This window comes from Mustela nivalis (genome assembly GCF_964662115.1).
Source record: "Mustela nivalis genome assembly, chromosome: 13".
Classification (NCBI taxonomy): domain Eukaryota; kingdom Metazoa; phylum Chordata; class Mammalia; order Carnivora; family Mustelidae; genus Mustela; species Mustela nivalis.
The window spans coordinates 19,688,030-19,713,430 of record NC_139032.1 but is presented as its reverse complement, the minus strand read 5'-3'; the positions used below and the strand labels follow the sequence as shown (position 1 = coordinate 19,713,430).

The 25,401-nt window shown below is 44.0% G+C and overlaps 1 protein-coding gene across 13 annotated transcripts in view; it reads right to left on the bottom strand.

Annotated features, from left to right (window-relative positions):
- Positions 1-13,451, bottom strand: part of TLE4 (TLE family member 4, transcriptional corepressor) — a 143,298-nt gene extending 129,847 nt beyond the window's left edge. For 4 of the 13 annotated variants that reach the window (XM_082694469.1, XM_082694474.1, XM_082694477.1 and 1 more), the window contains exons 1-4: positions 12,486-13,404; positions 11,523-11,620; positions 10,364-10,427; positions 9,129-9,173 (exon numbers count right to left, since the gene is read on the bottom strand). In XM_082694469.1, coding sequence (XP_082550595.1) covers positions 9,129-9,173; positions 10,364-10,427; positions 11,523-11,620; positions 12,486-12,530 — 252 coding nt within the window. In that variant the 5' untranslated portion in view covers positions 12,531-13,404. Of the gene's footprint in view, positions 1-9,128; positions 9,174-10,363; positions 10,428-11,522; positions 11,621-11,942; positions 12,117-12,485 lie in introns of those variants that run through there. The other 9 variants (XM_082694470.1, XM_082694471.1, XM_082694479.1 and 6 more) reach the window with 6 other exon arrangements.
- Positions 13,452-25,401: the final 11,950 nt, after the last annotated feature.

Here is a 25,401-nt window from a genome sequence, read left to right as displayed (position 1 = left end):
GATTCAACATGCTCAAATACATGTGTTCTACTCTATCCGAACTCACTCCCGAAAGGTACACCGAGCTCAGTCATTTTACTTCCCTTTCCATCTGTCACTTTCCCCACAAACTTAACAAGTAGGCACCACAGGCCTAACTAGGCTTGGGAACTCCATTTTTGTTATCTTACAACCTCAGTAGTAGCCCCTGAAAATAATAAGTCACACATATTCTTGGCTAGCTCGATCTGTGAGTCTTCTCCCCTCCCCAGGTATTTCCAGGGCACCTTTTGTGTGACAGGCACAGTTCTCAGTACCAGGGACCGCACAGAAAAGAGACACCCCTTTCCCATTAAGCTTACATTCTAGGGGGTAGGGGAGACTGGCAAGGAACAAGGTTGTACCTAGCATAGTGTTCGCAGGGCATACTCTAGGAACACAGGAAAAGCCAGTTGTATTAGGCACTTTGCTAAAAGTGGATCTAGGCTTTGGGTTTTCATTTGTGGATCCTAAGCCTCCCTTTGGGCAGGGCCCAGGCACTGGAAGGGCAGAGAAGAAAAGAGGAAGGCTCTGTACTCACACACAAACACCCAGATCAGAGGTCTAGCTCACGAGGACACTTAACACCCACTGGACTGCCAACGGCATCGCCGTGCTCCTCACGTTGCACGGAGCCAAGAACATCGCCGAACAAGCACACTACTCGCTGTCTGGAAACAGCATGGTCAGGGAAGGGAGCCCTGGAAGGGAAGTCAAGAAGGCCACTTCCTTTTCTGCCAGCGACTCTCGCTATGCGACCTCGGGCGAGCTCACTGACCTGTGTGAACCCTAGGCTCCCCGCCCGTGGGCTGATCCGCCCGTACTGTGACACTGGGCTAGTCTCTTAAGCCCTTAAGCCTCAGTGTCATCTGTTCGAGGAGGCCAGTGGAATGACACCGCTTGGCAAACTGTGGAGTACTCCGCTGACAGAAGCTATTTAAATAAATACACGGATCCAAAGCTTGCTACTTGCTTTACAGGAACAGCAGGAAGATTAAGGAGAACATATAAAATCCTTAAGCTCTGTGTAAAGAGAGGGTGTTACAGGGTACCCGTGCTCATAATTTCTACAATTACTATTCTTTCCGGTTTTATTTCCTTGTATTTTCAAACTCCTTAACCAAAATAATCCACAGGCCTAGAGAAGCAGAAAACGCGGTCAGAAAGTAACAGTATCCTAATGAGTAACAGTCAGTGGAATGAGCTTGCTAAGAAATCAGGAAGCAGGTACCCCTCTTCGTGTCCCCTACGGCTCGCTGCGGCAAGCGCCAGGCCCCGGCCGGGATCTGGAGTGTCCCCCCGCGGCCAGGCTCCACACGGAGCCCCAGGCCCGCGCCAGGACAGCAGCCCCCCCGGCTTGCCGCGAAACGCAGAAGCTCCCTCCACAGCACAGATCTGAAGCACCTGTGCGCAGAATCCTGAAAAATAACGACGAAGTGACACAAATGACCGGCAGACCGAGGACCTGAGGGGCGCCCAGGACATTTCTCTTCTGCTTCTCCAACAGTCCAGCTAAGAAAAGCCACACCTTGCCCTCCCTCCACACCCTGGCAAGAGCACGGGTTACACAGTGAAGCTCTGAGCAAAGTTTTGGCCCTGCTGGTAGAGAAATAGCATGTGCCTGGCGTAAACACTGGGTCACTTCCAATGAAAGCAGAGAAGGTGTATAGATCTGCGCTGATGAATGCTGGCTAAATCCCTCTTTCCAGACGTACAGCAACGACCACTGACAGCTGTTACTAAGGCGAAGTCAAAACAACCCTGACTTCTGGTCTTCGCTAAAACTTCCGAAGCCCAGGGTGCCTGGGTGGCTCAGTGGATTAAAGCCTCTGCCTTCAGCTCAGGTCATGATCCCAGGGTCCTGGGATCGAGCCCCGCATCGGGCTCTCTGCTCAGCAGGGAGCCTGCTTCGCCCACCAACACACACACTCTGCCTGCCTCTCTGCCTACTTGTGATCTCTGTCTGTCAAATAAATAAACAAGATCTTAAAAAGTAAATAAATAAAACTTTTGAAGCCCTTTCCGCTTAAAGTAGAGTAGTATTAATTTCATGCATCCTGTTTGCAGTACACTTAGCAGGGATCGAGTCAGGTCCTAAGCCTCACACACTGCCACTGTCGGTGCAAACACTCAGCTGCCCCTCTCCCAAATACGCTGTCTCGGGGCTCTTCTCCAACAGTGCAGCTCTGGCAAGTGGTAACTGAGCCACAAGACCACTTTGTGCCACCCTCCCTAGAGTGCTAGGTTGTTGTTGTTGTTTTTTTTTAAGATTTTATTTATTTGACGGAGATCACAAGTAGGCAGAGAGGCAGGCAGAGAGAAAGGAGGAAGCAGGCTCCCTGCTGAGCGAGAGCCCGATGCGGGGCTCGATCCCAGGACCCCTGGAATCACAACCTGGGCCGAAGGCAGAGGCTTTAACCACTGAGCCACCCAGGCGCCCTGAGTGCTAGGTTTTTTAAGTGGAGGTGCAAAAGGGGATCAAGGGAAAGCACCTTCTAAAAAAAATCACATCCCCTCTACTCGATCCGTCACCATCAAACCTATTACTGCTGTCCTGGAGCAATAAATCAGACTAGCCAGTCATATCAAAGGTAGTAAAAATGTCCTCATTAAACAATACACGCAGACATACACACACATATAACTCCTAAGTGCACATTTTAAACATTTCATCCCCAATGGACTTTACCTATCCTATTGCACAAAAAGGAAAAAAAAAAAAAAAGTAAAATTCTAGGAGAGAAAAGGGGAAATGAAGAATGTGAGAACATTACTCTTTGCCAGCACGATCTCCGGATTTCACTATGGCTGCAGCAGCGCCTAAAGACACAAGATAGTCCAACCCAGCTCAAAGGTATTATTACTTAAGATACAAAGAACTTTGCCCAGAAGATAAATAAAAACAATATCCAGTACGGATTAAGGGGCACTGGAAGGAAATATCCTTTTGTTTGAAAGCTGCAAAGAAAATCTTTTATTAGTAAAAGCAAAATATTTGCCTTCATTTAAGTTTGAGCTGTGTGTGATTTCCGGCATCTAAGAACCTCTTTCTGAACTACAAAGAGGCCACAAAACATCACATTTTCCCCTCCCTGTTTTCCCCTTCAAAAACCCACAAGATGGTGATTAACAAACAGCCCCTTGTCTTCAGGCATAGTTTTAGAAGCCACAAGGAAAAGATAAAAGTTAAATGGAAGAACAAGTTTATAAACAAATGAAAAATAGGTTGCCCAGGGAGGAAGCAAACTCGGTCTTCAGCAGCAGTCAGCTCTCCTCAGCCCAGCTGTGGGAGACGCCCTGGGAAAGCGGACCTCATCTTGTCACCCACTGAAAGCAATCTGACGGACACTCCAGGGATTCTGAGTATGAGCCCAAAGTTCAGTGACTTCATGACAAACCCCAGGCCTATCCCAGCCTCCCAAGGGCGCTCCATTCCTGGAACAAAGGGCGGCCTGAAATCTCCAACCCAGGACAGACCTGTCTCCCAAGAGACAACCTCCCAGGTGAATTCATCTGAATCCTGAATCCACTCCCTAATAACTATATCACCTGGTGCAGATCTGATCCTGTTTAATCACCCTTTGATTGGACATAATCCCTTTCTTAGGATCATTGTGAGAATTAAAGAATTTTGGCAGTGTGCCCAGATAAGCCGTAAGCACATGCCAGATATATAATAACATTTACTTCCACTGAAAGGAATTTCCAATTCCACTCAACGATCACTGCTTTAGGTGAACAATCTTCAGATATTCTATGAGAACTCAAAAAAAGAAAATTCAGCACTCGACATGTGAGAAGAGAAAAAGGGGAAACCCACGCCATCCAGAAAACACTAATTATGCACATACCCTGACAGGTTAAATTTCCTCCTCACAGATCTGCTCCTCATGAAGCCTTGTGACAAGTAAAATGGCAGCTCACTGGGTCCTGTTCAAGGCACTGCCAACTTGATATCAACTGTCCCAAGACTAGATCCTCTCAAGAGTTTTGGGAAAAACATAAAATCTACGTATTACCTAGATTTACTAAATAGGACTGAGCCTGGGTCCCTATCCCAAAATGTCCAGATCAGACATGCCAGAGGTAAAAAACCACCACCAATAACCTGTTTGGTTAATATTAATTGTGAAGTACTACTGAAGGCTAAGTAGTCCTAAAATAGAAGAGGTGGCTTTAAGTCTCAATGAAAAACACACACAAAAGCCCAAGAAGCCCCTCCCCCACCCTCTTCTAATTGTACCTGGAGGGTTTTTGCACAGTCATCAAAATTTTACTTGTAATCCCTTTGAGATTTTCCAGTGCAGCAGTGTGCATCCTCTGTTCCCCACGCCCTAGACTATTCCCTCATGTTTATAAAGCAAACAAAAATCCTGTCAAGTAAAATTTTCATTGGTTTATTCCTTTCGGCTATAACATCCCACCTTCGGAAATCGCTCACTTTCATTGCCATACAAGAATTCAATCATCCATTGCTGAAAAAAATAATCAGTCACTGTAGGAGAATACAATACACAGTCCCGAACACCTACTCTCTGCACCTAATCCTCCAAATCCAAGAGCCTATAGTCTAAGACAGGAGATGTGCAAGAAACCAGTAATGTATTTTTTTTAATTAGTTTTCTTAGAGGAAATCTGATCAAAATGGAACTTTAAACAAATGGACTTCCACTGCAAGTCCTGTCCCCAAATAAATTTACTGCACCTTTAGTGCACCCAAGTCCACCCAAGGCTGGAATGTCATGCCAGTCATATATTACTTCAACCTCAATAAATCTCATTTTACTCTTCAAATCCTAGGCTACTTTCTAAAATAGTTTGCTAAAAAAAGCACCAAACTAATTAACAACAGCTTCCTCTGCAACAGTGGCCTTCATTTCACTTATTTACACATTAACTTCAGCCTCCTTTTGGCCAATCCAGTCTATTCTCTGTACCATGCCGAGCCTTTTATCTGCCCTGGACAGCATTTTCTCCAGCAGATGAAGTAGATGCCGATTGATTTGCTGTCGAGCATGGTAAATTAATAGCAACAAATTGCTGAGGGCCCGTCTCGCTGCTCCACCATGCTTCGGCAGTTTTGCTTTATTTGCTCCATGATGGGCAGCAGTCGGCCTCTTCAAGTCAATTTCTTCTTAACAACCTGCAATACTTTTCAATGGTGAAAATAGAGCTGTTCCTTGTAAGTCAGAAATCAATATCCTATTGCCCTTAGAAAATGCTAAACAAGCAGTATTGGCAATCCACTTGGTACTAGAGGGTATCAGATATAATGCAAATCCATACTGCTTCCCTCCTTGTAGTTATTACAGTTTGCTAAAAGGTTCCTAATGTCATTTATCATCATTTACCATCGACCAGAGAGGCTATGATTATGATATCCTATCAGTTGGCAAGGCCCTTTCATTTCTATTCAATTAATATTTTAGGAGCACTCAAATGGTTGTGGCCCAAGTCTTGTAATAAAATTTACATGGCTTGCAGTGAAACAGGAGTTTTCCTGCTCTGATTAAAAAATAACAATTATGTATCTATCCACACATACATTTACACACATGCATACATACACACACATATATATACACATGCGTGGCCCCAAACACATAGACATGTGTATACAAATGTGCAGTGTTCACTTCTTTTAGGTTCTAAATATTGAAGGTTTCCAAAAGTTCCAAATTCTAAAATTCAAATACTAAGCTCAATTTTTTTTTAGAAGCAAAAACAACCTTCAGACTACAGAATATTGACTATGAGAAAGTCCCGTGACATGCTCAAAATGCGGTATATTCATCTCCATTTAGACTTCCTATAGATGGAACTCACATACCTACTGTTCCTAATCTATATCCAATATTCGCTTTCTAAAGTGGTAACTGCTGCTGTCAGATTAAATCAGGGAGGTCTTCTTTAATTACAGTGTTACAGGTAAAGGATGGGAACGGGCAGTATTTAGCAATGTTATCAAGTGCACGCATCACCCTGTTCTGCCCATGGCCACTGACCCATTTAGAAGCCACACTGTATTTATAAAGAGGAACAATCAGCCAAGAAAGTAACAACTAAACCATGGGCCAACTGGTCCATCCAGAACAACAGCAACAACAAAAAGAATACAAAAAACCCCACACTTAGGGAAATCTTTAGGGAATAAAGGCCAACGTTCTTCCATTTAAAAAAATTCCAATATGAAGACATCACAATAAAACATGTGTCATTTCTAACCATGTCCCATTTGTCATCTTCATGTTCATGTTGGAACTAAAGACAGTGGTGAAACATAAATTCACATCAGGGCCTAGAACAGTCCATCCTAACTTTTCTGTTTCTTTTTTTTTCCCCAGCTTCCTCTGCTCAGTTCTATCGATCCCACTAAAGAGTACCAGAAATTAGATTCATATTTTATGCTCTAATTCCATGTCATGTCACCGAGTTCCCCTTTAAAAAAAAAAAAAAAAAAAAATCAACTAATTCTACCAGACTAATGCTATTTACTCAGTTACCAAAATTTAAATTAATTATGTTCTCAAACATAATTGTTAAAAATTGGCAACATTATGCAGGCTTAATTAAGATTAAATCCAATTTACTAAATGTACTTTAATTGGTACTAATTACATTAGCTTTCATTTCAGAATGACAAATTCCCCATAGATTTCACTCTATAGTTCTCTATCAGAATCAACACAGGGTGACTGACGATGAACATCATACAGAAAGGGGAGGGCCCATAATACCAGACCCCCAACCCTGTTTTGTCCCTGCTCTGTGCTTTTATCCTTTTATCAGTCTGCTAAGTCACAGAGTCATGACTCCATCACAGCCATCATTTTCTGTTCCAGTGAAAAATTTCTCTAAAAATAAATACTCTGTGGTTGGCAGCAGCCAAGAAGAACAGGAGCGTTAACCAAAAAATACACAAAGGTTTCGAATCTCAGGGCCACCAATTACTAGGGTACTTCCAAGGACTCCGGGGACTCCTACTCTTGAACCCTTCAGAGACACAAATCTAATAAGTGAATAAGCCTAACCCGATCTTGAGAACTAGGCCCAATTATGCCGCAGGGCAACTTCCCTGCATTATTGCTGCTTTCCATTACGAGGGTATCCAGCGAGTGCATCTGGAAGAGAGGCCAAGAGGAACCAAGGCTGTCTGCCTAGGAAAACAAATAAAGACAGATATGCCTCTGTGCTTAAGGGGGGAAAGAAAGAAAATATAATAAGTAGGTGGTTTGCAGGGCTGTCTGTATTTCATAATGTGATAAACTGCCCTCAGGATTCTTGATATGATTGAATTTAAAAGCAAGAAAAAAAAAAAGGGAAAATGTACTCTATTCTCAATTTTAAATGGATGGCATTTGAGGCCACCTGGACAAGTGGATGACAGAATTACAGAGGTACAAAATGTGTAAAATTAAGGGATCACACATATCAACCCCCCCCAAGAAATGCATACAATCAAATACAAGCTCTGTGTCTCTCAAAACTGCAAATTGTATAAAGAGATCTGGAAAGTAAGTGTTATGGTAAATAAGATACAGGAGGAAAAATAAAAGAACATTAATCATCTGGCACAATCTTGAAAAAGACACTAATTAATCTTGGACGGTGGGGTGAGGACAAAAAAAAAAAAAGAAAGAAAGAAAGAAACACATGTACGAGATCCAGACCTAAAATGCCATGTAATGAGCATAATTAACAAACTGTATCTCTTATGTAATTTATTCCTAAAGGTAGAGCTAAGGGGAGTCCATACATAAGCTTGACGGTTTTCTGTTAAGCAGGAGATACTTACATTATGAATCTAAACAGAAATGGCAAAGATGCTAAAATAAGCACTTAATTTTAACGTGCGGCAAACTATAATGTTAATATTGACATAATTAAATAGCTTATGAAGTAAAAAGAGTATCTGAAATAAAAGATCCTCAGCATAAGTGACGACTCATCTTTTTTTCCAACTTTCTGTTTTCAAATACTGTTTCTCCAATGCCTTTTCCTGTCCACCAGTCATCTCTGACAGATCTACTATCTACAAGTACGTGGTAATTAAGTATATCAGAAAGGAATCCATAAGTACTAAAGGCCTAATAATAAGTGATTATTTTGTATGTTTTAAACTTAGAGAGTAATGGTATCTACCAAGAGTATAAATAAGAAAGGAAAAGCATTAAGTTTTCCCTCATCTTTTCCCAGCAGGTAAATACATACACACCTACTGTGAAATAGTTGATGAGACAGACCTGAAACAGTTTCACTAGGAGGTCATTAAAAATAGAGTATTATTACCAAGCACTATTTTTTATATACCTCTTCCCTTTCTATGTAGAAAATTTAAACCAAACCCCATTTTACTCGGTTTCTTAAAGGGGGAAAAAAAAAAAAAAAAAAAAAAGGCTGTTTGAGTCATACCTCTCAACACTTTCTGACTAATCATTATCTTTTTGTTTTGTTTTGTCTTTTTCTTTTGGCTGAACTAGTTACTAGATGTGAAGGCCCAGTGCTGAGCACTATCACACGCTCCTATCAAGCTCAATTTACCCCGTACAAATTTTGGAAGTGCAGTTATAGTTCCTGGTTAAGACCCAAATAAGGATCCTCGGGGGACTGGTACCAGGATTTTATTTTACATCAATTTCTTTTGTAGCGACACAGATTTCATTGTGAATTCTCCCAGCTCACCCACTATCCATTCTTTCACACCAAGCCAAGGAAGGTTCCACACTATTTACAGTTCCTCTTCTTAATATTTTCTAAGAAAAGCCCTCTCCTACGACAGGTTTGCAATGCCCAAAATACATAAATTAACTCCTTCAAAAGAAAAACAAGACATTTTTTAAAATTTAGCATCCTGCTTTTGAAAGTGGACAAAATTGAATATGCATTCAGACATTTTACGTCACGTTTTTAAATGATTAAACTCAGGACAAAATGCAAAAAGGATGGAGAACCACACCTGAAAAGATAGTATTCCCTTGAGTAGTCTTTCAAAATACAGGAAATCACAAAAACATGAAGAATAAAATTGCAAAACATACAATTTTCTTTCTAAAGTGCACAGTATTATTATCATTTCAAATGGTTATAATGGTTATAAAGAAGTAACTTACCTGCTTGTGCATTTCTATATTCAACCCATAGGACATCTCATAATACTGTCAAAGAAGGGAAAGCAATTAATTTCGTGCCTTTCATCAGTCTCCCTAGTATGTTTCAAATGCCTCAAGTATGTTTAAAACAAACATAAAAGCCTCACCTAAAGCAAAATATCCACAATACCTATGCTAAGGAGGAACTGAATAAACTAGCAGCCACCCTAAGACACAGACTCTAAGAGAGTAACTCACAAAACTAAGAAAATCAACTTCACATGCAGCATTCTTAAAATCTCCAGTTGTCTTTATACATCACAAGCGGATGAATCAGTAAGACCTGTTGAAAATTTAGTACCATATGGACTCAAATTCCTAGGCACAGCGGGCAAGTTAATGGCGAGTGTCTCATAACAAATGCTGATGCTTTGAAAGAACTGTTCAGAAAGGTGATGCTATTTCAGAGTTCCGTTTCTCATTTTTAGCGTACTGCTCATGTTCATACATTCAAAGGAAAAAGGCTTGATAGGAAATGAATGAGTTACTCTGGAGCCTTTATGAACAAGCATAAAAACATGCTTGGTAAGACTTCTGAAAAAGCAGATCTGATTTTTTTTTTTTTTTTTTGGATGTGTAGCGTAACTGTCATTACAGAAATTCTGACAGAACAAATCGGGTTATACAGGAGACGACAACACGCTTCAAACCAATGTAACACCACAGAAATTGAAAACACACAAAACACATGCAAATACACACACACACACACACACATAACATAAAAAGCGAGAAAAATGTGAAAAGGCATCTGGTGTCTTTTGATGTCCATCATTATTTTCTAAAAGAAATGAAACCTTAAAAGTCAAACTGTATACAGAAAAACTGGTAAGACTGTTTGGAACAACAGCAGTAAAACAATAAAGAAAACCACTAACGCAAAAACATTTTGCTTGTGACTATCGACAAAACATAAATGAGGGTCTTTTTTTCCCCTCCAGTCTATAAAAACAAAGCACAGAGGATTATACCCCACGCAGCTGAACTTTTTGAAAATTCAAATCAAAGCTGGTTGTCAGAGACAAGTTATAACATCCTGGAATTACAGGCTGCTAATGATCACATTCCCACAACCCCAACTGCACTTGCACGCTGTGACGGGGATCTATCCTACAGCCTCCAGCAATCTGAACAGATCCTTGCTTTTGGTATCCTAAACTAATAGGCACTTTGAATCTGTGACACAGTTTTCTTACCATGACATAATGCCGCTGCATCTCGGTCTTCTCACTGGCGAGCTTCTCACATTCCAGCTTCAGGCTGTTCAAGACATAATGAAATCTAAGTACAATGCAGACCCTGACTTACATTCTTCAAATGTAAATAGACATTCCCTCCTCTAAATCATCACCTACAAAATGCCAAATCAACGATCTTAAATAGCACCCTCATTACTGAAGAAGAAGTGGTGGGAGAGAAAGGGGTAACTGGAACCAGCCCGGACTTGCCCTTTCAATGAGGATCAAATGTGGGGTTTTTGTTTAAGAAAAAAAATCCTCTAGACAATTTAATTCCGGAGCCACATCCAGAAATGAACATTCACTAAATTCATTTAATGAAAGAAGAAAACAAAAATTAACATCAATGTGTACATACCCAAGCGCAAATTTAAGTCCCCCAAAAGGTCACAAGGGAGTTTTTTTTTTTTCTTTAATGTTCCACAAAGAGATTAATGAAAATATGAATCAATCATGTCTCATGAATGATGTCTTATTTGTTGCCTCCAAAACAGAGACAAGTTGAATACCACCACCCAGGGGCAAAGTGTGGATCGGGTTCAGTGGCTCTTTTTGGTTCTTGCATTTAAGAAATAAGAATTACACGTCATTAGAAAGCCAGCGAAAAGAAAAATATGTCAAAGGCACTCTAACAACTGCCTCTAAGAAGAAAACATTTTTTCAGCATAAAAGTAATGAAATCGCTCACTTGTGACTTCCCAGGGCTCTAAGCTCACGGTATTTCAGTGGAATGGCAGAAAAAAGTGAGACGGAATCAAGCCCCGAGTAATAAAGAACCAAGGAAGTCAAAAGGCCCCAGAATCTTCCCAACCTTCCATTCTCCTGGCCCCAATAAATCAATATCGAAAGTTTGGCCTCAGCATTTTCCAAGTCTCCCCAGTTTCGATTGTTCTGCCTCCTTTTTATTTATTTACTGGAGAAGGAAAGAATGCTTAATTTCTTTACACCTGCCTGAGTAAAAGAGGCCTTGACTTGCCCTTTCTGCCCACAAGTAAAAATGATAATATCACCTTTGTGGAGGCCAAAAAAAAGGGGAGGGGGGTGTCTGTGTGTGTTTGGGGGGTGGAGAGACAAGAGCTAAGCAAACAGGAGGATCAGCTAAAGTCAATATCGTTACCTGTGGTACTGAGCCTGTAAAAACTGAAACTCTTCCTTAATCCGATCACAGGACTCGGAAATTGTAAATTTAAAGGGTTGAGCAGGCTGATGCGGTGCCTAAAGAACAACAATAAAATATTTAATTAGCCCACATCACAGGCGAGGCAGGGAGATGGAGAAAACATACCACGCGGCGTTAGCGGGGGAGGGGGGGGTCATCGTGCAGGCAGGCGAAGAGCGATTAAAACTCTCATCTAGCGCCCCCCCCACCCCCCACCCCCGGCCTCGCCACACAGCCGACAGGGGCTGGTTTCTGGCTGGCCCCGGGCCCCCGCGTGCTCTGGCCCGCCCCGGACCCTGCGGGTTCGAGACCCCGCTCCGCTCCCTCGCCAACCGCGGGCGACCGGGGACCCGCGCGCCGCACCCACTCCCACCCCACCCGGAATCGAAACTGGCCCGTCGGGGGGACTCGCGCCATGGCGTCTGGCCGCGGTCAGGTCGGGGGAGGAGGGAGACGCGGCCGCCACCCTCCGCGGCCGGCCGGCGGGCTCGCTCGCGCGTCCCCGGGGCCCTCGGCGCGAGGGGCCGGCGCCCCGACTCCCGAGCCGCAGCCGGACTAGCCGCGCCGCCGCCGAGGGCGCCCTCCCCGCCCCGGCGCGGAGTCGCGCCTCCTCCATTGCTCGCCGACCCCCCCGCCCCGAGGAGTCGCTGCGCGGGGACGGCGAACGGCTCCGCGCGGCTTCCAGGGGCTTCAAAGACAACAATAAGAAAATGGCTACAACTCAATTGCCTCTCCGCACCCCCTCCGAGAGTGCCACCGCGCCGGGGGGTGGGGGGTGACCGCAGGCAGCTCCCCGAGCGGGCCGCGGGGCGCGAGCCGCCCTCCCCGCCCCTTCGGCCCCAGACACAACTCGGCGCGCAGGGGGCGACGCGGGGAATCCCCCCGCGCTCGGCGAGCTCGCGCCCCGCCGCCCGCACTCACCGGGTGTCTGGTCTGCGGGTACATCTTGCTCAGGTCGCGAATCATCCAAACCGATTTAGTTGGCTGCGCTGGGCAGAGGCGCGCGGCTCATTGGCTTTAATGGCCCCGAGGAGGAGGTGGAGGAGGCGGCGGCGGAGGCGGCCGGCCGGGTCCGAGGGGCGGCTCGGGCGGTCCCGGCCCCCGCCGGGTCTCGCGTGACGCGGGCGGCAGGAACGCGCGGCGGCGGCGGCGGCGGCTGGGTGCGGGCGGCCGGGCCGCTCGGCATTCCTCGCGGGCGTCACTGGCCCGCCGCGGGCATTGTCCGGCGCGCGTCTCCCGCGGCAACGCTCCGACGTTCGCTCCGCCGAGGCGCGCCCGCCGAGCCCAGCGCCGCTACCGCGCCGTTCCCCCGGGCCGGGAAAAGTGCGAGCTCCGCGCACCAGCGCCCGCCGGCAGCGCCGCCCGCCCGCTCGCTCGCTCGTCCCACTCCAAACTTTTTTTTATTTGTCTTTTAATTGGTTGTTATTCCTCCGAATGAATGATCTCTCTCTTCTTTCCTAAAAGCAAACACAAACTCCTTTGGTTCGGAAGAGGTCTCGGCGGTGCTTTTTGGTTTCTCTGGAGATTTTTTCACTTCACAGCAACGATCTTTTAAAAAGGCACCTTTTAGCTTCTTTTACCACATCTCATTTCCTTATTTTTCTTCCTTCCTGTTTTCTTGTCTTTTTTTTTTAACCCCAAATTGAAGGGGATTATAAAAATAAAAGAGAGTGAAACGCTTGCGGCTTTTTTTTTTTTTAATTCTCTCTCCTTTCAAACTCTGCGAACACCACCTCAAAATAATATACAAGTGTGTGAGAGAGGGGGAAGCAAGCAGCCAACAGCCCAAACACCCGCTCAGAACAGCTCTAACAACACGCTCTGTGTAGGTGACTTCTTTGACCAAATTTAGCAGCAGCTAATCATTAACATTCTGATACATATTCACAACCGTCCGCGGAGGGACCGCGGAGTATCCCGGGAGATGTAGTCCACCCCCAGCGACCGTGGTCGAGGATTCGGCCAGATTGACTACAATCACCGGCCAGCCACGCGACCGCTCTGGGGCGCTCTTCTAACGCCCCGCCCACCCTCGGCCCGGTAGGTGTCTCCAGCAACCAATCAGAGATGGCTGAACATTAATCGCCGTTCTGTGTTACTGCCCATCATTTCACTGCTGACAAATGGCGAGCCAGAGGGGAGGAGCTGGCCGGGCTGAGGCCCACGTGGGGGCCGGGCGTCGTCCGCGGTTCAGACCAATGAACGGAACGTGATGGGGTTAGCGGAGGCGGAGCGGAGATGGCCCGCCCAAGGCGGAGCTTCGTCTTGGCTGACGTTCCTTAGCGCGAGCGTTCGAACCGGGGAAACATTTGTTCAGCTGTCAATCAAAGTAACGTGGGCCTGGGAGAAGCGGTGGCGGCGGCTGCTGATGCTGCTGCTGCTGCTGCTGCTGTTGCTGCTGCCCTGGTTGCATCTTTAGAACTGGGTGTTGGTGGCGGTGGCGGCGGCAAAATAAAGGGGGGGGGGGCGGTAAGACTCGAGCGTTGGTCAGAAGATCTTCCGAGTCTCGTCTTCCCACCAGCCCCCCTCCAACCCAAACACCCTCGGCCCCTCTGTCCTCGGCCGCGCTAGGAATGCAGACTAATTAGGGTCCGATGTCTCCTTAAAGAGACAAGCTCGGCCTTGTGTAACGCGCCGAAACCCCTGTTGAGACAAGAGAGGGAGGATCACGCCGATCCCACTCCGTTCGGTTCACATCAATTTTACGCGCCGCTGGAGCCGGCATAATTTTCCGTGTGAACGCGGACTCGAGCCCCTGTTCTTGTTTAGAGCAGGAGACTGAGCTGCGAGACGCTTCCCGGGGCAGGGGGCCAGGGGCGCGGGTGGGGAGGGCGCCCCTCCGAGCCCCGAGAGGTCTGTGATTGCCATTTAACCCCGAAGTGGGGCCGGTTTGCCCAAGGAGCTATGAGAGGAAGCACCCCAAGTCGCTCCCCTCGAGAGCCGCGGGGGCGTAACCGTGGAGTCTCGGGGTGGGGCTGGAGGCCCGGGGACAGGGGTCACCCGATTCCCAAAGAAATTTTGTCGAAGGGGACCACCCGCATTCCGCAGTCCTGCACTAGGACAGTGTCAACGAGGTACCTGACGCAGGCACAGGGTAGAAAACGCCCCTGCGCCCTGAGATACTCCTTTCCACCGGATCAGAAACAAGACTGTCCCTTTTTCTCTCCTGCTCTTTGGAGGAGCAAGTCAAGTTTGACGCGGCTGAAACGGGCCGGGCCACGCGGGCCGCGAGATAGGGCGGGTCGGCCACCAACGGGACAACTTTCGGGAAAATGGCGGGGGCGGGGAGGCGTTTTTAGGGAAGGGGCTAAGGAGGTGGGAACAGACTCCGTGGGCAGAAAGGATGGTCCCGGGCAGAGAGCGCCTTCACCTTTACGCTTCATCCAGCTAGGGGTAACTCCCTGGTTTAAGGGGGGTCGCTGTGGCTGGTAGCCTTTCCTAGTGAGCCTCTAGCCTTTCGGGGGCTTGGAGGAATTCGGAAAAAAGCCAAGTTGACGACGAATTTAAGGGTCTGCTTTGGACGTTTACTTCTCAGTGTCATTTGCCTAATCTAACTCGTGACATTGGCAGAGATGCTTCACCGTTGGTGGAAAATCAATCTTCTTAGTGATATCCCAAGCCTCAGTGGACAAATCAATGACTTAATGTCCAACCTAACACATTCTATGGGTTTCTCCCTGTGCTGGGCACTGTGGGAGGGCCAGTGCAAAGGAAGGCTGTGATGGTCTTCACAATGTGAACTCCATCCCCAGATACTTTCAGCAATTCAATTCAGCAAAGACTGTCTCCATCCCCAGATAAGGAAGGAGAACTCTGGACAGTTTTCTGAATCTCCTCTGTCCCATGTCCCAGTCCAAAATGAGATGTGCTGTAAGAACACATACACGCTGATTTTGAAGAGTTATTACAACAACAAAAAAGGAACATGAAATAGCTCAATAATTTATCATGATTACATGGTGAAATTCTAATATTTTGAATATAATTGTTTAAACAAAATATGTTACTAAAATTATTTTTTCTGTTTGTTTTTAATTTTTTAAACCCAGATATTAGGAAGGTTTAAATTCCTTGATGTTGCTCACATATTTCCATTGGACAGCACTGTTTTTGTTGTTGTTTTGTTTTAAGATTTAATTTATTTATTTGATAGAGAAGAGGGGGCAGGGAGTGGCAGGGGGAGAACCCTGAGATCATGACCTGAGCCGAAGGCAGACGCTTAATGACTGATCCATCCAGGCTTCCCCGACAGCACTGTTTTTGAAACATCCCTGAGAACCAAAAGTTAGAAGACTTGCGTGATACAATTTCTACACTAGGAAAGTGAATTTTCTAAGAACACCAGCAACAATCACATCTTATTCTAGGGTTCGTTATTTGCTCCCAGTGGAGCTTTTCAATAGTTCGTTAAATCACCCACGGTGCCTCTGTAGGAAGTTCCATGTTATCTGTTCTTGCCAGAATGTTAATAAAAGTTCCATAAGAACTGGAACTTGATTATGTTCACAGCCACACTCCAGATGCTGAGAATGATGTATGGCACATAGTTGATGCTCAGTAAATACCTGCTGATGGCATTCATGAGCAAACACCATGTTGTGTCAGTATAAAAGGTTCTGTATCATTTGGCCATATTTATTGAGATTCTGTACAGGGAATGAGAATCCTAGTAATAGAGCTACTTCAAAGGGTTAGTGGACCAAGGGGAAACTGCTCTGTTAGGAAATCTCAAATAACTAATGACAGGAAGCATTCTCCTAAACTCTTTCAAAAGTTTGTGTCAATAGAAAAGTAATAAGAAATCAGGATGTTTCTTTACTTTTTATTAAGTCCAGTTTTGAAATACTGCCCTTGGATGTGATTCACACGTTGCTCATTTGGCAGATCTACATGACAGTGAGGTCTCAGAAAGATGCCAGATGAAGCCACCAGGGTCCCAGAAGAACGCAGAGAGTGGATGGGGCAAAGAGCTGCTTTTGACTCTTCTACTCTCTGCTCCAGCTTTTCTGTCTTTTCAAGTTTGTTTGTTTGACTGTTTGTTTGTAGTAATCCCTACACCCAACATGGGGCTCGAACTCACCACCTGGAGATCAAGAGTCACATGCTTTTCCAACTGAGCCAACCAGGCACCCCTGTGGTTCCCCTTCACAAGCAGGCAGAGAGGCAGGCAGAGAGAGAGGAAGGGAAGCAGACTCCCTGCTGAACAGAAAGCCTGATATGGGGCTTGATCCCAGGACCCTGGGATCATGACCTGAGCCGAAGACATAGGCTTTAACCCACTGAGCCACCCAGGAGGCCCTATTTTTACACTTTTCACAGACTATTGAGCCAAGCTGTGATGTCAGCTGGGGGCTTATCTTATCACACACAGTGGGGAGCTCCAGAATTTTTATGTGGGCGGGCTCAGCAGCAGCATTCCTATTGGAAGCTAGGCCTGGGGTTCCAATCTTTATGTGATGTATGCAAAGCAACCACATTATTCATTATTTTCTCTTCTTTGTTATAAATTACGTATCCCTCCACCAAGTATTTATTTGAAAAAAAAAATTTGTGGCCTCATATGTGGGAATTTAACAATAAATTGGCTATTTTTCATTTGTTGTCTCTCAGTTTCAAATTCATCCTCTTTGCCTGCTCTGTGAAAACAGATCTGGGCCCTTTAAATAGTTTCCTTTGTCAAGGGGTACCAAAGCTTTGTCCACAGAGGGTGCTGGGGAGGCTTTATAAGAGGAAAGGGTTTTGCTTCCTGATTTTGCCTGCAGGTTAGGCAGATTACTACAGCACAGGTGGGAATCAGTTGCACCCAGCAGTCAGTAGCTTCCTCCATGACCCCCCCACACCCCCTCCCCTCACTATCCCCTCCACCCCCACCTTATGTAATTTCAGAGCAAACTGCCTCTGCTGAGACATTCCCTGAATGGCTTTCTTGCCTCCCCTCACCCCCACCCCAGGATCAATTTCCAGTAAGTTCTGGAGTGTGGATTTCCGGCAAGTTTCAGAACAGAGATGTCCATCAGGGTCTTCTTGCTCCAGCTGTGCCCTCTAGAACAAGGTCGGATTTCAGCCATAGGGTGTGTGTGTGTGTTGGGGGGGGGGGTGTGTCTTGGGGAGGCTCTTTCTTGAGTCCTCTATGTCAGCCCTAAAGGTGATAACTCTTCCTTTATATCTGCTATTTCTACATTCTTCAGGGTTCTCTTTACCTTTTATTTCCCAGCCCCTCTCTACTCCCATTTCCCGTCATAATTAGTAAATCTTTATATTGAACTTCTCTTGTTCAAATTACTGTGTAATTGGACTCAGACTGATGCAGTAAACAACATATGCACCGTCTCTTCCCTTTGGGGACTTACATTCTGATTGAAAGGCAGACAAACAGCTGAATGAGTAACCGTGTAATATGAAAGTTGTCGTACATGCTATGAAGAGAAGTAAAACAAGGAAGCAAGGTGGGCTGATGGAGTAGTTCAGATGGCAGTGGGCTGCCCAGAGGGGCTGCCAAGAAGAGGCAGCCATGGCAGTGACCGCTGAGCAGCAAGCTTCAGGTGGATACAAAGGCCCCATCTGGGGAAGTGTTGATGAATGTGAGGGCTTCGAAAAAAGTAAAAATAGTATAGGACCAGGTCGCCGCCACATCTATGGGTCCAGGTCACATGGAATGTTTGACCTCTGTTAAAGGCATTTGTTTTCTATTCTGAGTGTAATGGAAAGCCATGTGGGTGGGGGAAGGATTGTAAACAGGGAGCGACAGGATCATTACAAATATGAAACTGGTCTGTAAGCACCCTTACTCGTACGTGGCCCTAAGACTAAGAAAACATCCTTTTCCATATTAAAGAGTATTTATTACCTTTATTTGGGGCAGCTAATGCAGACTATGAAGGGAGACATCCCCTTAGCACTGGCACTGCCTAACCCCACTATTAAGTGATGGGTACATTTTAATTTGAATAGAGGCCATTTATGCAATTCAGAAATGTCAAGTTCTGCCTTCAATGAACCAGTAGCACAGCAATAATCATAGAGAATCCAGGACATGTGGATTCATTTCTAGAGCAGCAATTGATTTGCCCCATAACTGACTACACACCGCTCTCCCATCTATGATAAGATGGGCATAACTCTATAGTATTCTCCTTAGTTGAAAAGATTGAGTGAATCAACGTCAAAGAGAACGCCTAATCTCTGAACTTGCCTGGTGAGGCAGAGGCTCATCTCTGCCAGCTGCCTCTGTGTTTAGTGGTAGAGGTTGCCAAGCTATCTTTGTGTTGTGATGTCTTTTCTTAATTTGGTGGATAAAAGGCAAGTGGGCGCACATTACTTTCTTGGGGAAGGGTGGCACTTGGCCTGGGAGTAGGGTGGACAAATGTGTATAGAGACTAAGGGGGTTTCTGGGAAAGAAGAAGTCTTCTTGAAATGCTACATTGTTTGAACCCTTTCACATGGTCTCTAATTAAGTCTTCTGGCAAGAAGGAACACTGAAACCTGTCTCTTCCCTTCTGGGGGAGCACAGACGTGGCAGGGTGTGGGGGGTTGTCTAGAATGCGTCATGAAGTCAACAGGAGAATGGACCAGTGACCTAGTCTCAGCATCAGTGGCTACCCATGCAGGGGCTATGGATCTTTCTTATTCTGAAAGAAGTCTGGGTTAAAGATAGGAAACTCCTTTGGCTTACTCATGCTAGCACTAATGGAGTGCTTTGGGATAAATGGCTGTATGAGGATGATAAGGTCTATGGAAGACCCTGTCTCCTACAGTTACACGGTATGTCAGCAATAGTTCCAAGTGTCTGAGAGAGACCCTGAACTTCTAGCTAGTCTGAGCAATTAACAGTTGACAATTTGTCTGCACATTTAAAAGGATCTGTGAATTTATATATACTCTAAGCTGGCAAAGCAAACTATATTTTTAAAATATACTTATTAAAAAGGACCTTCTTGGGGTGGTGGAGTGGCTCAGTCAGTTAAGCATCTGACTTTGGCTCTGGTCAGGATCTCAGGGTCCTAAGAGTGAGCCCCATGTTGTGTTGGGCTTCTGCCTCAGTGGGGAACCAGCTTGTCCCTCTGTCCCCCTTCCCATTCATGAGCTCTCTCTCTCTCTCTCTCTCAAATAAATAAATAAAATCTTGGGGAAAAATTCCCTCTTGCTCAAGAAAAATTCACATTATATTTACTTTCCTTGAATCTAGAAGTGGCCGTTAAGAGATACTTCTGTTCCACACCCCACCCCGCCTTAAAGCAAACAAGATATTACTATCCCCACTTTAAAGATTAATCAACTGAGGCTTAAAGAGAAGTTACTTGCCCAAAGCTGTACAGTTTAGAAGTACAGAAGCAGAGGTCAAACTTCTGTTTCCTGCCCCCTTCTTCCATACCTATCTAAAACCCGCTTTCCACAAGTGGGTATTCAATTAAAGTGTGTGATCTCACCATTCCCCAACTCACCTGCACGGTTTACTCCTTCTCAAGCAGAGATTTTATTGCTAAAATGCGAGTGGAGGGTAAAATCAGGGAGATGACTGTGTTGCAGCTGCCAGTGAGAAAAACTTGAACCTGAGGCTTCCCATGGATGCATGAAGCAAAGCAAAGCGCACTCCCCCTTTCCCTCCAGGCCCCAGCCTCAATCTCTCTGCAGGCTTGATAAGCACAATGCAAGAGAGAAGGACGAAGCTCAGGCACCAGTCCTTCTACTTTCCACAACAGCAGGGCTCACATCCACTCCGCTTCTCCCACCATGCCTTCCCAAAGGCGCCCACTCATGCTATCAAAACAGCCTGCAAGGCAGATATTCCAAGAGAAAAATTGGATTCACTTTCTGAAGTGAGTGGCGTGGGAATGGGGTAGGTGTAGGACAGGATAACTAGATACCATACTGCTTTGTGTGAGAAAATCAGTCATGAAAGTCCAGTATTCCTCTCATAGGAACCAGGGCTCAGTTCACAATCTACCATGACCTGGTCAACTTTGGTTAGTCCCTTTCGCCTGACTTCATCCATTGGATGTTTCCTCCGTAGAGAAGACAAACCTCTCCCCACTAAAGGCAAACCCTTGCCACCCCCAGAACGTTTTATTGTAGAATTAGGGAGTTGCAGGGATCATATAGAATGGATTTTGCTTCAGGATCACCTGCTGAGTGTGATCATGTTCTCTTTCCCTTTCTTTAATACTTCCAAAGAAATGAACGTCTGGAGTAAATATTACTTGGGGGAAGTGGGAGCAGACACGTTTTGTTGAGAATGGATTAGTTGTCTTATAAAGTGATCAAAATTGTAAGGGTCTATAATCTCAAGGCTGGCATGTTGGCTCCCACTGCTAACAATTTAATTCAGGACTTGTCTTCACTATTATGGAACCCGGAACAATTCTGGTAAGCCACATGACTTCCTTTAATAGAAATCCTTGTAAAATAGTGTGAAGGAGCCATCATTCATAGTGTAATATCTAGCGTAGTGCACTACGACTTTTAGAAAAGCCTGTAATTCTGGGAAATTTTCATTCACGGAGACACCCTACACATACTCCTCCACTGCTTGGCTTAAGTGGAACAAGATTTAAATGCTTTTGTTATGGTTTTTTATTAAATGTATCCACAAGAGAGACCAGTGGGCACTTCATTTCTGTATGGACCACGAGTGTTTACATAGTGTGTCACATGTCATTGTACCCGGAAATTTGTGAAGACCCTGAGAGATGGGAAGAATGAGTATGAAAACCCCCATTTTACAGACTAGGAAACTGACATTCAGAGAAACCATTGGCCTCCTGAAGATTGTACAACTAGTAAGCAAAGGGGAATCAAACTTGACCTTTCAATTGCACTTCTTCCCACTCCACTAGAGCTGCCTTTTAATACCATGGTTTAATTATGAGGCATGGTGCTTTACAAAGTGTTTCCTCATGCTTCTTCCTTCCCTATAAAACCCTGTTAGGTGAGGAGAGCAGGGATCGTGACCACCTTAAAAAAATGTGAAAACTGTAACTCAGAAAGGTGGCTGGCCTAACTCAGGTGTGTAGAACTTGGGTACATCCCTACTCTTCTATCCAAATTGATACATATAGCCATATATACCATATATAATAATAGTTAATGTCCTACAATATATAAACTTGGAAAATATATAGAAAGGTGTTATCCCTGTAACCCATGTGTCAGTTAACTGGATGTTCTCATCTTCCAGCCTGCTGGACTCCTTGCTCTTATGGCTTACGACAGGAGTGATTCACCACCAACCCACATACAGTAGGAAATCCATCCTCCAAGGATTCTGGAGGGTCTCTGTTTCTCTTTACCATCCCTGGCTGTAATCTCTTATTTCTGGTGAGACTCTTGATCTCTGCTTGATGCCTTCTGCTCCTCTGTCCCTTTTCCACACCAGGCTATCTTTTCAGACTTCCTCTCCTCTTCTGATGTACCCTTAACCCAAGCTGTCTGCGATGAACACTTTTACTGAAGGTTTATAGAGGGAGTTAAAAACTCAGTAGGGCAAACAAATGAAAGTAGAGTATTAACCATCCCTGTCCCATGGTTCTCTCTACCCCCTTGATGTGCTCAATTGCCGATACCACCCAATGATCATCCAGTCTAGCAACCCTCTTCACTCACCCCACCTCATTTCACAGGACAGGCAGAAGCGGGCAGGACTGTGTTTCCCCAGTAGAGCTGCCACTGTGTATCATCTACGTAAGAAAGGGAGACATGCAGAGATAACTCGCTCCTTCTCCATTCTCAGTTTGTAACCCAAACTGAGGCACTTTTTAGAATTCATCCAGCGGAAATTTAAAGAGAAATTAAGGCTTTTGAAAGGGAAGCCATGCTGGAAATAATCTTACAATCTCTAGGAATGACGTCTGTCAAGGATTTAAACAGCAGCATAGACTACTTTTCCTTTACAGGCTTACGAAACTTAGTACTTATGCTTTCTTGAAAGGAAACAGTTTGTTTTTAATTCCCTGGAGGATGTTATATTCTTTGAAAATCTTAAGATATGTAATTAATCATGTGGAAAATGATTTATTGTGATGGTAATTATCATGTATAAGTATAGTTTAATAAGACATTGAAAATGTAAAATAAAGAATTGTCAAATATTTATTACAAATTGTAGTTAGACGCATTCTTACAACATTTAGATTGCTATGCAGCAATGTTCTCTAACGGCTTGCTCCAAAAACAGTAAACATGCGAATCATGTAAAAATTAGTCAGCTTCAGGATTCAAATCTAAGCTATGAAAATGCTGGATAGTAACAACTATACCGGCAAAAGGTACGCTAACTGTATATTTTCTATCAGTTCTAGAGCAAAATGTTTATGATAGCCGAACAAAAACAACCATACTGAGCATGGAGTTTTTGAAAATTCACTTTCTGTTGAATGACGTATGTTAGTCACATACATTTTTGAATTATTTATACAATGCTTAGGAAAATTTATAATCGAAGTTGCATCAAAGTAAGTTTAATTAAATTTTTATTATCTGTAAAGCTGCTGCATGCACAACTAGAACTTGACTAATTATTAAAACCAAATAGATACAAAATCATAGCTTCAGGAGGAATAATTGCCAAATAAAATACTAAAACTAGTCAACTCAACTGAAAATTTAAATAGCGACAAAGAGGGATGTGTAATTTTGGTTTTGATATTTTGAGTATCAAGACTTCTGGTGCTGGAAAGTAACTGATTACTTGTGTGAACCTTGCCCTGTGGACTTCTGTTCTATCTTAGGAAGGACCTGTGTTTATTCCACAGTTGGGTAACCAGTAATCACCCACTGGTTACCACACTGTCTGATGAGGTCCACCGAGCGTGCCAGACACTGCCAAATAAATGATCTAATACAAAACCTTAAACTCCATCTCATTTTCATTTTAAAGGTGAGTCCATGGGCTCTGGAACAAATGCCCTTACTTGCATGAATTCACCCAGCCTGTGCATTGCACAGAGATTCACACTCAGGGTGATTTCTTTAGAAGGTTTTCTGGTTTTTCAGGTTTTTCAGCTTTTGTTTTTTGCTGCTTCTGAGCCACCTTTTTCTAGGTCAGAAAGGAATAAGACATTCAGCTATAGAATTTTGATATAAAATATCTCTTGTTTTCTTCATTTTGTTTTCAGGAAATCGGGCTAATAATATATTTTATACATGTCTCTCTATGCTGTGTGATCTTCTTTAGAAGAATTTTGATATGAACCAATAAGTCAACAAATGTTTGCTAAATTTAGATTTCCTCCATTGAACAAGATTAAATCCAAATTCATTCAAATTGTTTTGATGTTCTGATGAATAATCAAATGACCATTCTTAAGCCCATCTTTTTTTTTAATTTATTTTTTCATTCTCTGCAGAAGAATAACCACTAAAATTAGTTTTTATTTTATTTTTTAAAATTTTATTTATTTGGCAGACAGAGATCACAAGTAGGCAGAGAGGCAGGCAGAGAGAGAGGGAAGCAGGCTCTCTGCTGAGCAGAGAGCCTGATGCGGGGCTTGATCCCAGGACCTTGGGATCATGACCTGAGCCGAAGGCAGAGGCTTTAATCCACTGAGCCACCCACGCACCCCTAAAACTAGTTTATTAAAATATAGAACTAGGAACCACACTTAAGTAACTATCCAAAGCCAGTTGTCAACATGCTACTCTGGGAATCTGGAAATATTTTAAGTCTCAGGCATGATAACATGCAAAAAGATCCAGTCATAAAGGAAGCTATTATGAATAGCAGATACTCTCACACACACATACACACGTCTGTATGAGTATCAACAGTTGATTTCATACATAATTTCCTGCCTGCTAATGACTGTATCCAAATCTTTGTTTAATTATGGATGAAAACTGGTAACACTTAATAATATAGTTTAATTAGCTATATTCCTTATATTTAGACTAATAATCAGTGTCCTAATGTACTTGTTTTGATTAGATAAAAAAATAAGCAAAGCAAGAACAAGGCATAGGACTGTTTGAGAAGATCCTTGACACATTTTAGTTTAACTGTTTCATAAAGATCCTTTTTTTCTCAGCACGGTTCATTTGAGTCTACTGAAAAAGATAAGAAGAAGAAAGAGAAGAAAAAAAGATGTCAGATTCATAACTGGTTTTTTTTTTTCTGATACACCTAAATTTGTGAGAGAAATAAATGTCAGAAAAATCAAAATTTCATATCAAAGTCAAGGACAGAAATTGCTAAATTCAAGTATTTGTTTTTTGAAGCGCTGCTGAATCCCCTGTCCAGATTGTACGACGGAAGGCTGAAAAGCAAAACACGGGCGGGTCTATCAAACAATCCCTGACTCTGTTTATAACAACTGAAACTGTGCCTTTCCTATCAGAGTCCCATCAGAAAGGGGAGGGGGGAGGAAGAGATAAGCCCCTGAGTGAAATAGTAGCCTTTAACAACAACCAGTCACTTCCTGCAATCAAACCCAGGCTAGCATGTGGCTTGTTCAAATAAAAATTATTGGACTGGGGCCAAACAAGGAAAAAGTAATTGATAATGTGGGGTGGGTTTTTTTGTTGTTGTTTTGTTGTTTTGTTCTTTTTTTTTTTTCTTCCAGAAACCATCCATCCATCAAATGTGTCAGTCCTTCATAATACTTTATTTCCCTTCTGAACAAAGATCTTTAAAATTCATTGTGTGCACTTAAAAACAAAGTGTCCTTGTGCTGGTTTATAAAGATTCTCTTTTAGTTTGGGTTTGTTTTGTTATTTGATTACATTCCCTCCCATCCTGCATTTTTTTTTTTCCAGATAGTTGCTGGAAATTTCTGCCATTCTTAAACAAAGCATCTTTGTGCTGTATCAGCTTGCATTTTCCTTGGATTGTATTTGGATGATGCCT